The sequence below is a fragment of the Filicampus tigris genome, chromosome 16, assembly GCF_054856515.1.
Source record: "Filicampus tigris isolate MCC_2025a chromosome 16, RoL_Ftig_1.0, whole genome shotgun sequence".
Lineage (NCBI taxonomy): Eukaryota > Metazoa > Chordata > Actinopteri > Syngnathiformes > Syngnathidae > Filicampus > Filicampus tigris.
Window position 1 is genome coordinate 15,023,802 of NC_141232.1, and position 16,485 is coordinate 15,040,286.

Genomic DNA, 16,485 nt, shown 5'->3' on the forward strand with positions numbered 1-16,485 from the left:
GTGTGTATGTGGGTGTGTGTGTGTGTGTGGGTGGGTGTGTGTGTGTGTGTGTGTGCGTGCGTGCGTGCGTGCGTGACTGGCTGATGATGCAAGACCACAGGCAAACGTGGCGCATTTAAAGGAACAGTACACCATTTTGTATAGATGGATTGATAGACAGTCAAATTGTCTTTTTATCATACCATTTTAATTACTTATTTAACAAAAATATTAGATTTTAACCGTTTGAATTATTCATGCATTTTAATAGCTTTTAGGATTTATCTTATGTTTCTTTATGTGGGTTATAATAACATGTGAAATTAATATAGAGGTAATTGTCATGGCTTGTTAGTGCTTACTTGTATTTATGATGTTTTGTCTCCCTCTGCATCTTGACCAAGCTGTAAAATGGCTGTAAACACGTCAAGATAACATGTCGCTTAGCAGACTACGTGAACTATGAACTGGTAATAAGAAGACAAGTTAGAAATATTGGGGACAGATTCAATTACGCTAAAGCGGAAAACAAATCATAAATACAAGTCATCTCTAACAAGCCATGGCAGTAATAATGTGTTAATAATTTCACACATAAATCGCTCCAGAGTATAAATCGCACCCTTGGCCAAAATATGAAAAAAAAAAACTGCGACTTATAGTCCAGAAAATACAGTACTCTACATTTTTGACAATATACATCTTTGTTATACAATTTTAACAAAAATTTCAGGGAGCACCCGCGGTCGTCAACAAGTCTTCAAAAGTTGAATGAAAACATAAAATAGCTCAATATAGCTTTTGACAGTAAATGAAGGCCTCCAAAATTTCAAAAATTGCAGAAATAAGATAAACTTTAACATGTCTTTGTTTTGATTTCAGCACAGTTTTAGATTGATTCATTATCAGCCATCAGATCTTTTAAAAAATCTGATGCTGACTAGGGCTGTGCAATTAATCGAAATTCAATTACGATTTCAATTATTACACTCCACGATTACAAAATTGGCATAATCGTAAAAAAACGATTATTAATACTAATTTTGAGTTGTTTTGAGGCATGCGCACACGAGTTACTCCGCCGCGCCGCCCTTTCCAAGATAGCTAGCTAGCTTAGCTAGGCAGCCAGCCAGCCCGCCCGCACCCCGCAAGTTACACTGCACATGCTCCTACTCAATGTTTTAACAGAGTAACAGACCTAAAAATGGCACAAGACCCGCCACAGGAATGACTTGTAAACAAGCAAGGCAAGTCGAAATCGCTTATTTGGTTACATTATGGGCTTGCCGTGGAAGACGGCGAGCAAAGACGTATAAAGTGCATCCGTCAACACAACGAATCTATTCAACCATCGTTTGGTTTACGATGATGTTATGATACACCAAAGCAAGAAAACACCGAGTTAGATTTGGCGTCATCCGCAACGCAAATCTCAGTAGTTGAAACACTGTAAGTAGTAACCCCCACCCATCAACATTAGAGGGACACAAAAAGATAACAGAATCTATTGCCTGGACAAGGCTTCCAAATGTTTAGGGCACAGACTCCACTTCGCAATCGGCACGAGGGATTTATTTTAAATAACATATCTTATGTAAATATACACTACTTTCACTAGCACAAAAATAGAAACCATGCTAATCAACATTACTGTGACTTAAGTTAAATTTCTTGTGTAGTCTATAGTATGAAATCAAATTTTTTGTGTTCATTTTTGTTTCAAATAGCTTCAAATGCAATTTGCAAACATATTATCGGTCATTATATTGTAATACAGTTTATATATGGCCTACTGTAATTTAGAAGTATTGTATAGATTACGTACTACCGGTAGTATGGAACAGTCAACATTTAAATTAGTTTGGCACAATCAGCATATTAAATGTATAATTTATCAGAAGCAAATTACTTTTAACTTTGTTTACTATGTGTAAATATTACTTTAAAAACAGAACAAAAAACGCTCCAGACAAAGGTATAAATGTATAGATGAATAGCATGTCTGTTATTCTGTCAAAATTGGCATTTTAGTCCAAGCAGTTTGCTACTTTGGCAATTTATAAGTGCATAGCAAGCTAACTCTTTAGTTTATACAAGGAAACCATACTTTAATTGATACATTTTCACTTTAATTAAAAAAAATAATACTTTAATGAATGTTTTTGGGTCCAAAACGAACTTAAATTTCTATAGTGTTTCAAAAAATGTTGTCTTAATATTTTTTACATGTTTAAACCTGTTCTTGTTTTGTAGCAAAAAATAAATAATCGTTTGAATAATCGTGTTTTGAATTATTACAAAAATAGTCGTGATTAATATTTTTTTCATAATTGAGCAGCCCTAATGCTGACATCCATCAAAATCAATCAAAATGCCAAACATCGGGGCCGATAATTGGCCAGGCCAATAATCAGTCTATCCCTAGTATTAACAAAGGTAAAAAATGTTCCTCATGCATTATAGTTCTTATATTCCCACACCAACCTTCACCATGCTCTTTTCAAGTTTTCTTTTTATCCTATAGCCCATTTACCAAACTATCCAACCAACAATTTTCTGTACTGCTTGGCCTCACCAAGCAGTATAAAAATGGTTGCGGGTGAGTGTTTTGGGGCGAGAGGTGGAGTACACCCTGGACTGGATACCAGTAAATAGGCAGCCAATTACAGAATGTTGAGCCTGTTGATTCAACTGGTGACGAATGATCACATTTTCACAAATCAAATTCATATCCAACCAATTTTGACATTTGAAAATGTCATGTTAGGAAAACGTACTGTAATTAAGAGGTTTGTGTTATTGTGTGGATTCCAAAATTCTTTTCCACACAGGCTGACAAATATAAAGTTAGGCCTGAGAGTGACCCTAACTACCAGCCAACCCTTTGACACCACACAATGCTTACATTGTTGTTGATGGTGGTACTGGTGGTGTCCCCATGAGCACCAGCGCCTACCTCAGCTGTACCTTGACCCCCTGCACCAAACATGGCCCCAGGGCCAAATTCTGTCCCAGCTATCCCATTCTGGGGAGGGGGTGGAGGAGGGAATGTTGTGAAGGCTGGTGCCACCAAACCGTCCTGTGCTCCTGTTGAATCCTGAGACCCCTGCAGGAGAACAGGGAAAAAAAGCTGGTTAACACAAATTCAACATATTTTTCCTCTTTAACCTAGTCAGTCATGAGCAGCGAAATGGTGGAATGATACACATTTCTCATTTCCATTAATACATTACTGTACTCCAATCCAATCTATTCCCCCTCCTTCTACCTGCATATCCCTAGCAGGTGCGCTTTCAGTCAAACCAGCCTTGAAATATTAAAAGCACGCTTGCATTATTAAGAGTTTGACAATTCAATACGCGTTTTGAAATGCAGACATTTTAATGATGGACGCAAAAAAATAAATACAAGACAAATTGACATACATGGCATATTTAAAGCCAATGATGTTAAAGGTGATAATATTAGAGTATGGTAGTCAATAAATACTAATGGATGTGTCTCTGCTCAGCTTTGTTGACTCTTGATAGTATTCCCTTTATTTCCGCTACTGCTATAGTACCGCCGACAAGACAGTCTAGAGAATCTTTATAGCTGAGCTGCTGCGGGGGCAGATCAACTGCATCTTGGATGTGTTTGTGTGTGGTGACAGCAATATTGCTTGCTCATATTATTTTGAAATACATCTCCCCATTATGGCAAAGATAAGAAACATGGTCTGTGAACACACAGAAAGTGAAAGAGAAAAGTCAAGGCTCGAATTAAGCAGATTCAATTTTTGTGCCTGATACAAAAACAATGAATAGCAAAACTGCGAACGGGTGTTTATGCGGTGCAACGTGCTTTACTTCAACCACGTGGGGCGAAGTAAGAGGCCGAAGCGAAGCTATTTGGATTGACGCAGCCGGAAGATGGCAAAAATGCCAAAGAAAAAAAAAGGCAAAAGCGTGAGAGCTTTTCAGACTAAAATGCAAAGCGAGCAGTGTGACGTGCAATTGTTGTAACACGGACCTTTCTGTCCGCCGAAGGTGCCCAGTATCAAGCCGCATTATAGGACCCAAGACGTGGTGAAACTAAAGTACTGCAAATCAGTCAGATTAATATTAATGTACTGTACTTCTGTGGTAAAATTCATTTTCTTAATCTTGGGCAGCTGGCTAAACTAAAGCCGCCTCTTTCACTTTGAAACAGTAATCCATGTCTTGGTTACACCGGCTGGATTACTGTATTGCACTTTATTTTGGCACAAATGCTGCTGCTCGCCTCCGAAATGGAGCACGTAAGAGGGAGCACATAACTCCAATTTTGACCTCCCTTCACTGGCTTCCTGTGTAGTTTAGCGTCCACTTTAAGCCGCTGGTCAGCCAACCAGACGCTTCTTTAGGTACTGAGGACTAAGCGGAAGCTCCAGGGGGATAGACATTTTTTCCGTTGGCGGTCGCCCTACTTGCAATAACCTCCTAACTAACAGTGAGGCAAGCCCCCCTCACTGTCTGTTTTGAAAACTCGTCTTAAACCCCATTTGTATTGTCTAGCTGTCAACACAGCATGACACTGCACTCTTTTAGTTTTGTTGTGTTTGTTTCATTATTGTTGTGGTTTTATCTTGTTATTGATTTAATTGCCTCTTATTTAGCAGTTTTTATGTTTGATTTTTACTTCATGTGCCACACTTCGTGTCTAGTTGTAGCTGTTTTTACAAAGGAAGTGCTGTACAAAGTAAGTTGACTTCCCTACTAACAATGTTAGGCCTGCTGCCGCTTAATTAGGACTACAATCGAATTTGGCCTGATTTTTAGCATGGTAACAAGTACTCTACATGTCTGCAACCATAATTAACATCATAGAGGGAGCTTGTTTCCTCTATAGGTGTCTTCATTTTAATTTGAACACTTCCAAAACTTCTAGTAGTATTATGAATGTCATATTCCTAGTCTGCTGGTCTATGCCATGAACCTACTATATTATATTGCATGCTCAAATGGTAGCTTCCCAAGTAAAATAAAAATGCTCCTCAAAATTTGAAAGTTGCCCGGCAAATTAAATGATGCAAAACTGCCCAGTTATTTCCAGCCTAGAAAGTGGATATGAGGTTAAGAGGGCTGCTCCAATCATAGTGTATGAAGCAGCACTGGCGACTGGTCTGCTCAGCGCAGTGTCCTGGGTGACGCCAAGAAACACTTGATCTCCAGACAGGCTTTTTAATTACAATAACGAAAATGCTTTGCCACAAAGCAAATGAGCTCTGTCCCTCTCTCTCTTTCCCGAATCCAATAGCCTGATTGCTCACTGTTTTGCCGCAGTGACAGCCATACTGGCCGTTGACAGCCAGCTGAGGCTTTCGACCCATCTGCACCACAGACTGTTACGGTGGGCAATACTCAAAAGATTGAGTTGTAGTGTGCGACCAAGCAGCAGTCCAAAGAGAAGCCTCTACTCTTACCGACGTGGGGCTGATCACATGCTCGGAAAAGGTTGAATGCTGATGTGTTTTGCAGCTCTTACTCTATGTCACCTTGAGAAGAGGATCAGCAAACTGTGGTCAGTGCTGGTTTCCCCTAGCGACAAGTTGACATTAAATTTCATTCACTTCATTCTACCTACTCAGGTCACCACAGCTGTGATTGGATCCATCCACCTCATTTTGGGGTGGTTGATTTCCCACTACAAAAGATGGATGGCTTCAGTCGTGATGGAAAACTGCTGACTTTACTCGTGTGACTACTAAATGCATCAGTTTGATATATGCTAATAAGCACCGACAAAGGAGACAATGAGGGTATCTTTCAAATGTATGTTTTAAACTTTGAATTTAAAAGTTAAACATCACAATCACATGATTCTAATGAACAAAAAGCTTGACTACAAGGTACTCACTGTCGCAGATACCACCAAGTTAAAAAAAAAAAGCACCATTTTAAACCTTGAACAGCAGGTAAGGTACAAAGAGGAATGATATCTTGGGAGTGGATCGATAACAGCATTGAGAACAACAGAAAGACAAAAAACATGCATTCCCGCTAGCTGTGAGACAGCACCATATAGTTTAAAGGTGACAAGGAGGAAATCACGGAAAAAAAGAAAAAATAGGAAGGTTAAGTTGAGGAAAGTTAAGGAAAATGTCAAATGGGGAAAAACTAACACACTCTAATGGAGGTATGCTTGGTCTTATCACAAGCTTTGCTAAAAGAATTTAAACTATGTGACTAACAGGTCAATTTTAAATGAAAGAAAAAGTGATAAGTATAGCAAATACAGTGCATAACACACCCGCAGACATTTTAAGAATCTGATATTCCAAATCATACACTGCTTTGTAGCAATAACTCGTGATTAGCTTTTCCTTCCCACCTCATGTACACACAGTTGTTTTACCTGCGACACCATATGTTTTTCCATACACAGAGCAGATGAGGGATGGAAAAGCGGCCGTTTCAAGGGAAACCTTTCAAGCGTGAGTCTTATGGCCATCTGCTGACTTGTCTGCTGGGCCACATTGAAGTACACACCAGGTAAAGTCACTCACTACATGTGTCAGCGATTGACACCAACTCATCAATCAAACAATTCCCATACGTCTCATCTAACTGTGACCCAAGTTGCATGGATGGCAGAGGCTGGAATACTTTTAAACACGGCTTTTCCTGCACTTCTACACTCATATCTTATCCGGCGATTGGAGAAGAAAAGCCCAACCCTTACCCTACCTTTCAAAGTATTGACATCCACTTCCAAGTCACTCAAAACTCCTTCACTGTAATGTCCATCAAGTAAAGGCTACGGCCCATCTCCTTATAGGGCCGATTTAGAGAAGAATCCCTCGGCTCCTTCACTGTGGGCCAATCATAAAATGTTCCTTAGAAGTACATCAGCAGTTCACCGGCTCACATTTGGAAATGACAAGAGATCTTTACTTAACAAGAAAAATACTAAGTAGAGAATAATTTATTAAAGACAGGGCATATGAGTGTGAAAACGCTGGGACTCTAAAAGCTAGGATTTTCACAAGCTAACACACACAGCAATTAGAAGATAACACAATATCAATATCACTGCTGTATCAGATCATTACACAATTATTAGTGTTTTACGCATCACACTACAGTCACCGCCCTCTCAAAAACAAGCCGATTGCCTTTTTCTCTACAACAGAGTATTATGTAAAGAATGAATTAAACAAAATTTAAAAAAGAAAAAAAAAGGAAAATGTACGGATTCCAGAAGCAACTCTACGAAAATTCAAGTGCATATTTGTGAAATTAAGTTTAGGGGCATCGGGTAATGAATGAAAATTACTGCACACACAAAGACTGAAATATATGAACTGACAAAATGCTGACAACATTTCGACAAACAGTTTAGATGTCAAGCTTACAGTACTACTTTTTCCAACAAAAAATAGTTCAGAAGCAACTCTTTTCTATTTATCAACAGTATACCCTGAACAGTTTGTGAGTGAACTGCCGGTGCAAAGTGGGGATTACGATTGAGTGCAAACTAAAACATTCTTAATCAATTCACTTTATTGAAACATGGAAGGCCGACTATCTGTCAACAAATGAGTTTTTCTTGTTCTTCTAACTGTACTGATGCTTAGCCTGACTGAGGGTCTACTAAAAAGTAGAATGGACAATTAACAAAGGACATGCAATAAAATATGGACTTTCTAACCCAACTGCTTGCTGGAAATGAAGCTTAAGGTGGGTATGGACATTAAAGGCCGAAGTGGACAGGTGTCAACTCGGTCATTAGGATGACTGTACTTTGGTGCAGCTATGAATCTGATCTGGAATAACAGCTTTGATCATGTTTGCGTTTTCAATAACCGCGTGTTAGTCTTGTATTCTTCAGTATATAACAATGACAGTAGCACACCAGGGTGAGGATCCCATTCAAATTCCAAAGTTGCATGTGACTAGCAAGTCTTGTGTAATTACATGGGAGATGGAAAAAAAAAATATTTCCATACAGCAGGCATCACAGAATCTATTTGTCTGACAGTCATGTTGATCAACCTAACTCAATCTAGAAAAAAATCATTTATTCAGTCTTTACCTCTTTAGTTATGCCAATCAGATTAAATGTGACATTAACAGGAGTCGATTGAAGGCACTAAAAGACTTACAAATCATGCACAAGTGACCACTAACTTGATGACTAGCAAAACCACTCATTTGTTGATACTAATGACTTAATAGTAACTCTTTCCCAAAGTATACATAATAATAATCGGGTGTCTGCTAAAATCAGCAACGGTATAGTCAGAATAAGGTGTGTTTTGTGACGTGTGAACAGAATCATTCCCTCGTGGGACATTTGAAGGGCATAAAGTGTTTAGCCTTCAGCTGCAAATGCCTATGGGGAAGAAAAATAGTGGAGTGTCCGAGGAAACAACAGACAATATAGGACAAGGTCTGAGACAAGATGCAAAAACATGGATAAAGAGACAAACGGAAGCAGTGACAATGAGGTGAGGTTTCAAAGAAACACATGACAGTAATTTCTAAATAAAAAGAGGGTGACTGAAACACGTTTTTACAACCTACAATTGCAGAGGAAAGATGTTGCAAACCATCAGATGAGTATTCTCTCTGCAACTGAAATGAGTGTGACAAGAACACGGCCTTGGCACCTGTCAGCGCCAATCCAAGGAGTTTAAACTGCATAGAAGACTTTGTTGACGATGTTGGATTGCTGAACAAGAATGTAAGCACAATCCAACACATGACACACACACTACAGTATACTGTACATGACACGGTGCGCACTCATACCAATAGTGCATGCTTGTCAACACGGGTCAGTAAAGCAACTTTAGCTGGCTCATTTAACCCTACACAGGGCCTGTAGAAGAAGTTCAAACCAAAGAAGAGGACATGTTAGAACAGAGCCATGAAACAGCTCGAATCCCCGGGCTTCTATCTGCTAAGGAGCACAGACACGCAGACTTTTACGGCAGTCAGGCGTGCAACTGCAACCAACTGTATAAACATTGAATGCAACAATGTTGCGTATGAAAATAGAGCAGTGCTCTACTGTAATTCTTAGTTTGGTTTAGATTTATTTATCAAGAGACACAGAGCAACACCAGCAACAACTGAGAACAGATATCACATGCAAGTCATAGTGTTTGTACTGTAGCAAATGCTAATTCCCAACATCCGTCCCTAGAAGGGCTTGCATAAGAATAACAAGCTAAAACAGTTGATTAAAAAAGCTAAATATAAACAAATGGGTGCGATTTAAATAAAGCCACATCCGGCGGTGACAATTTTACAGAAAATCAACATGAGAGCAGCTCCTTAAGCAACATGTGACTTTGCACAGCAGACAACTCACCATAATATAATTTCCATTGTGTAGCCAGCCACATGAAGACACAAAACTAACGAAGACTATTTTTGTCTTTCTTTCCAGTGACAACACCAAGCACCAAGTTGCTAGGCTGTGTTGAAGAACTTACCAGCAGTGCGGTTGGGTAGTACAGCCCCATCATTGTCTGACCTGGAACAACAACTCTTGACCAGCTCTCCACTTTGACCGTCCCTCTCATCTCCCCTTGCTGGTGCATCCCTACCTCCCCCCCTGCTCCTCCGCTCCTCGGCCTGGGCTCCAGGACCATGAGCTAGCAACGGCTTCAGTCCACGTCCGTCTTCACATTCAAATTCGCCCTCGTCCACTCCTCCTTCCCTTCGCTGTGTCGCTTCTTCCAAACTCAAGCCTTGAATGCCTGTCACTGTCTTCCTCTTTTTCTTCGTCTCACCAGCCGGCGCCGCTGCTCGGATCCCCCCAGGCCTTAGCGTCTCTCCCCGCCTGACAGCCAGAGACGCTTCTCTCCTTCTATTGCTCCCTTCCCTCTTTGCTTTGTCTGTCTATCATTCACTTGCTCATGTTACACGTCCTGCTCTTCCCCCAGCGTACTCTTGTTCCCGCCTCTCTTTTTAAACTTCACCTCCTTCCCAGCCTCAGTCTCTCCGAGCGATCAGAGCATCCATGTAGCCAGCTAAATCTTCACTGGGTTGGAATCAGAAAGGATTCACTGCAGCCTCCTAAATCCCCTGGTGAGGAGAAAACGGGAGGGAAGAAAAGGCTTTCTTCAATTCACACTGGCAGTGCGAGAGTACAGAAGGCAACCCCCACTGCATTGCAGCTTTTTTAGATGATTTATTTATTGCATGACAGCTCGTCGGCTCCAAAAAGCAGCAGTAGCTAGCTACTGGGGCAGACTGAAAAGACCTCGCTGTGTGGGTAGATTCCAAGCTCACCATCCTCTGCAGCAGCTGCCTTCATAACGCAGATGGGAGTCTCGCAAAAATGAGGGAATACCAAAACTCTAAACCCCCACCTAACATTAATTTTCTAGCATACTGCAATGCATCGTTATTCTAGATGCGGCTCCACATGTCCAAACACTACATTGTTGCAGAGATGAGAGAGCAGTTTTCCGCACCGCACTTCCATATGCAAGGGATGGAGCACTGCGGAAAGAGGCTCTGATGCCAAGCTTTCAGACATCTGCTGAGTCTGGCTGGAACTGAGTCCAGAGGGATGGAGGAAGGGCGAGATCAGAGTAGGAGGCGGTGAGGAAAAGGAGTATCGGGAGGGAGTTGTCCGGAGTGGGGGCAAGGACAATGGGGCAGTGGATGCGAGTGACAGATAACAGGATGAAGAGATAAATGGATAAAGGGCTGAGTGAAAAGAAAGAGCAAGGGATGACAGGATTAAGGCTGTAAGTGAGGAGGATGAGAGGATGACTGAGGGATGATCTGAAGATTAAGCACACAGACTGACGTTTGCGATAAACGCACGCAAACACATGCACAGTATGCGCACACTGATGTGCTGCTGCGACCGTATGCTGCTCAACACTTGGTTGGCGTACAGAATCAAATGAAAGTCATCAGCTAACTCACACAAATGCTTTCCTCCGCAAACACCATCCATAGATAATCAACAGACTTCATTTGCAAATAAGCCTAAACCAGCAAATATTTATGAAGTTCATGACCATGATAGTATAACATATACATATGGTGGGGAATGCAACATATTGGCATCCTGCATATAGCTTGCGATGAACTAGCTCAGTCAGTCACTCCCACTCAATGAGCTGTGGCATATACATGTTTCCATGAGGGCTCATCAGGAGTGCCATTGGAATGTATCCAATTTCACTTCATCCCAAAATATATTTTTGTTCATGTATCAATGCCAGTGACGATTAGTGACAGGCAAAAGAATTTGGTGTCTCCCCACGAGATGGCAAAAGGTACAATAGACCTGTGGATCCACCTGTTGTGAGTAAATTAAAGAATGGAGATGATAATTTTTGCAGTCTTCATACTCTTTCTGACATTTTTCTACTGTTAACTCATTCACTGCTAGACATTTTACCCTAACGTGGGAAAAAAATTTGAAAAAAATATAAATTCCTGGGATTGAATGGCTGGACTGTGAAAAGACAAATAAATTCGTCAATGGCAGTGAATGAGTTAATATGGTGCCGTGGCTCAATAAAGGTTGGGAAACACTCAATTTGCTAATCCAGCAAGGCAGTCCTTGTTTTACTATATTTGCATTGTAACCAGGAGTTTGTGTACAGGAGTGCGCAGATTAAGTGAGCAGGAATAATCTAAATACTGTACTACCTAATAATTTGCAGCCATCCAAATGTTCACACCTCATCTGTTTTATTTCCCGCCCTTTGCGACAGATCAGCAAACGCATTTACTTGCATTTATTTGACAAAAATTTGTTTTGTTTTTGTATTTTAAATGAAGCTCTCTTTCGTACTTCTTACTTTCATATGAGCTTCTTTCACCTTGCTGGCTAAGGTAAAGCCCCACCTTTCCCATCTGCACTTAGAAACAGTCATCCATGCCTTTGTTACATCTCGGCTAGATTACTGCAATGCACTTTATTTTGGAGTCAGCCAGTCCTCCCTCAAACGTTTCCAGTTGGTCCACAATGCTGCTACCCGCCTACTAACTCGAGCTCGGAAGATCGAGCACATAACACCAGTTCTGGCCTCCCTTCACTGGCTCCCAGTGCATTTCAGGGTCCAATTTAAGATTCTCCTATTTGTCTTTAAATCATTAAATGGCCTCGCCCCGGCATACCTCTTCAAGCTCCTCCACTCCAATGCACCTTCCCGCAGCCTCAGGTCTGCGGACCAGGCGCTGCTCGTGGTGCCGAGGACCAAGCGGAGCCTCAGAGGGGATTGAGCATTTTCTGTCGCTGGTCCTTCCCTCTCGAAAGACCTCCCATTGGTTGTTAGGCAAGCGCCCTCTCTGTCCATTTTTAAAACCCGGTTGAAGACCCATTTCTTTTCGCTGGCTTTTAATCAGACCTGAAATTTTTGTCTCTTTTCCAGTGTCAATTGTGTATATATTTATTTATACTTTTATGTATATTTTTATATTATTTATATCTATATTTATTAATACACGTATCGCGCGCTATATAAATCAAATTGTATTGTATTGTATTGTACTACCAGACATGACAGAATCAAAGCCTATAAGATATTTCACTAGCCATATTTTCTTACTGATTGGCCCTAAACTTTCAATAGTAAACAACAATAAAAAAAAGCTATTATGATTCAATACAGTACGTGTTTAAAACGTCCCAATATGAAAGAATTCAATTGTTGTGGGATGCAGAAGTGCTCGTGAGGACAGCTGCAATGACTAAAATGAGAATACTGCATGAGATGAGCAAGCAAAACAAACAAACAAACAAAACAAAAAACCCAGCTGACGCCCTTGCCTGAACATCATTTGCATGATGGCTTGCCTCCCAGCGGGGAAGCCATTTTAAAGAAGTTTCATCTGTTTCTTCTTTACCTCCTTACTTCCTCCCACACTTGCCTTTCATCATTCCCATAATCAACTTTTGTTGACCTGATACAACACAAACTGTAAAGAATACTTGGTAGAAGGGAAATGAAGAACGAGGGATGAAATACATAAAGCTGACTTTGAACTTGACAGTTAAAAGTCTTCCAGGCGTGCCCTCTTTAAGCTCCTGTCATGGAAGCTAAGAGAGCTGTATTCCCAAGAAAGGAGATGCCAAGTGCAGAGAAGGATGAGGAGGGGACGAGCAGAAAAACAAGCATATATGGGAGAAAGACATTTCCCCAAGTTGGGCTGTCAGGAGTCTGCGGGGGAGAAGTGACTCACAGACCAACACTTCCCTCCTGTGGCACCGCCAGAAAGCTACAGCCCAAACACACTGGAGAAAACAAGCGTGCGTGTGCAGGCACAACTAAAGGTGAGGACACGCAAGCTCTTTGTCATTAGCGCACCAAAATAGAAGTTGCAAATGCATACACACAAATTCATCCCCCACACTGAGCTGGTCTGAGCCACTGAAAGTGCATTGCTGCACAGAAGAAGATAAGAAAATTGTCAGCCAGTCTTCCATAACGCTGCACATAAAGGCACTCATTACCGCGGGCAATATTCGTGGGGGAAATGCTTCAAATGAGTTGGGAGAGTGGAATAGAAACAATACGAAAAGCCGATTGCAGAACTGCGTTGCGATCTGCTGTCTGAGGGTCGGGCCTTTGAAAGAGGAGCTCAATCGCAACCAGGTTTTTTCATCCTGTCCTCCAAGAAGCTTCAATTAGGAGCTACCAATAGATGATGCAAGAGTTACGCAGCAAATGCTGCTATACAACTACCGTGAATGGATGAACTTCAACAAAAATTATTCAAGAACATTTACATGTATTAGTTACAGCTACACTTTAAGAAAAGAGCTGCATATTATTTAATTGTGTAATAGATCTCAAATTAGAAGGATATGCCGGGTGGATGAAGCATTTTGAGGTCATGTGTATGTCATTGAAAAAATTGAAAATTGCCATAAAACTTTGCAAGAAGTGACTAGCATCTTACCTGATTGTGAGGTGTGTATCCATGGAAACCAGGATTTAATGGCTCATTGTTCTGGAAGAGACAAAAGGAGGGGGAAGAGTGCAAGTGGTACGTAAGTGGCTGTATGATGACACACAACTTTTAAATTACAACTGTTCTCTACAAAAGGGGGGATTGTTTATTCATTTATTTTTTTATCTGCGCTTACGTAGATGGAGACACATTTGGGATAGGCTCCAGCACGCTCCGCGACCCTTGTGAGGATAAGCGGTATCGATAATGGATGGATGGATGATTTGCAGATGAATGCATCCAAGAGTTAGTTGATTGTTGCAAAGAAATGTAATCATTTTTTAAAACATTATTCAGATATTATCAGGGTTATTTTTGTCAATACCAAGAAACGCACATAAAATGAAATAGTTTTAACAGCTTTGACAGCCTGTGGACTCGTAAAGATGAGCGTGGCTTACAAACAAACATTTTATATCCCTCAACCAATCACGCGCTACTCTCAAAACAGAGAGGCACTTTACTCCTCTCACACAGTGAGAACCTGCCCCAGAAACCAGTGCTGAGGTTTTTTGTTCAGTAATTAATTTTAATTAGATTATTCTTGTCCCTCATCCCCTCTTTCCTCTTTTCTGGTGTTATTTTGTCCTGGTTAGAGAAACTATTGTTTGCTGCCGAGCGAGGTGAGGAGGAGGCAAAGTGGAACAAAAGAGGGGGGCAGTAGAGCAGGACTGGAACAATGGGTGAAAGTTAACCAAAGGCTGATATTTTGACAGCAGACAGGGAGAAGACACGAGCGCAATACTGCCTGCTGACATGCCTTGCAGAGAAAACATGACCTCCTACTGAGACCCATGCCACGACTCTCCTAGAGGAGATGAGGAGGACAGAGTGGGAAAAACATGAGAATGTGGTTGAGGGAATGGGGCCGGAGGTGAAATACAGCTTTATGAATGGGGGATGGTGCAGTCGGTGGTCTTTAGAAAGGCAAATATGCTGGGTTCAAAGCTACAGGAGTAAGGAGCACACAAAATGTTTTACCATGTGTTTGAGACGAATAATTCCACAGCACTTAGAAGGGCAGACGTGACTTCTGAGGAGAGTCAAAAGACTTATAACCTCCTGGCCTTAACCTCCAGCTGTCTGCTAAAGGAATCATTTCCTGGTGACATTCACTCAAACAATCAAGTGCAAGTGTCTGAGAAGGTGACCGTACATTTGACCAGAAAATACCAAGAGCTAGAATGCTGATCGAGGAAGGAAAGTTAATGCAGTTGAATTGTGGCTTCAAAATATGCAAGCTAAGACTGTTGTGATGAGATACAAATGAGTCCTAGACTGAGCCAGGGGTTAGCCAAGTTATTTGCAAAGAGACTACGATGAGGTAAGACAACATTAGCTCACACACATACAAAATTGACAGTGGATATAAAATGTCGGCACACCCCTGTTCAACATGTCAAATTGTTGTCACATATAAAAATGGGACCAAAAGGGGAACTCATAAGCAGTACTCTTTTGCATCAGAGTACTATTGACATGGAAGAAATGGATGCCTGAGACGTTCTCGGTGCCGTATCGTCAAACACGGCAAAAAGATGTATGGATATGACTATCAGACAAACGCTATAAACTTGTCTTTGGAACCAGCCTCTTCACAGTGCCACAGTTCCATAGCAGGGAGCATATCGTCGCTGTCCTGTGAAAAACACATGTCTCCAATTTTGGAACCTTTTTTAATTTTCACTTTAATGCAATGTCTATAACGCAGAAACATGACTCATGTAAAAATAAGAAAATGAAAAAAAAAAATGGAGATAAGTGTTTTTCACCTGACAGCGACGATATGCAGTCTTATCAAATTGGATAAGGTAATTGAAACTGATATACTTACAGTACATTGCTCTGAAGTATTACATTTAGCCAGTCTCATTGACTGCTGATGTAGCACACAAAGGAAATAGAAATTATGACCTTGCTCTTCCTCTGAGAACTTTTAATGGACTTCTGTGGGCATTAGCTGCTTAACAGGATGTGGCCTGCTTCTGTGAGGACATTTTTCACTGAATTGACTATGGCAAGGGTGGCCAAGTCTGGTCCTCAAGAGCCACAATCCAGCCTGTTTTAGGTTTATCCCTACGGCAACACACCTGTTTCAAATCATCAGCTCATCAGTAAGATTTGCAAAAGCCTGATAATGAGCCTGATGATTTGAATCAGGTGTGTTGCCATAGGGATAAACCTAAAACAGGTTGGATTGTGGCTCTTGAGGACCGGACCTGGCCACCCCTGGAGTTTTATATGTTGTAGTTGACATCTAGGACTACAATTCTTTGTAGTTGTGTCATTGAGGTTGGGTATGTCTCTTATTGTAAATTCCAAGGACAAAATATAGATCAAAAGGTAACATGTCAAAAGTCGTTGTGAAACTGTGATCTCGGGAACCGTCGATCCGATCAAGCTGCAATTTGAAATTTTGGCTTTCCTGAATTCAACATGCCATTTTTTCTGGGTGATCTGCAATGACCCTAAGTTGTGTAAGTTTATTTGCTACCATGGAGGCGATGATTATTGATTTGGGGGTGACAACGCAACATTTAGCTGCACCAGC

General features: G+C 41.0%; 1 protein-coding gene across 6 annotated transcripts in view; it reads right to left on the reverse strand.

Annotated features, from left to right (window-relative positions):
• Positions 1–16,485, reverse strand: part of LOC147134923 (RNA binding protein fox-1 homolog 2-like) — a 50,849-nt gene that overhangs the window by 23,117 nt on the left and 11,247 nt on the right. For 4 of the 6 annotated variants that reach the window (XR_015090054.1, XM_086055003.1, XM_086055004.1 and 1 more), the window contains exons 2-3: positions 13,884–13,934; positions 2,885–3,085 (exon numbers count right to left, since the gene is read on the reverse strand). Coding sequence is in view for 5 of the 6 variants with exons in the window: in XM_086055003.1 (XP_085911129.1) it covers positions 2,885–3,085; positions 13,884–13,934 (252 nt within the window). In the remaining variant the exon portion in view is untranslated. Of the gene's footprint in view, positions 1–2,884; positions 3,086–9,442; positions 10,197–13,883; positions 13,935–16,485 lie in introns of those variants that run through there. The other 2 variants (XM_086055005.1, XM_086055006.1) reach the window with 2 other exon arrangements.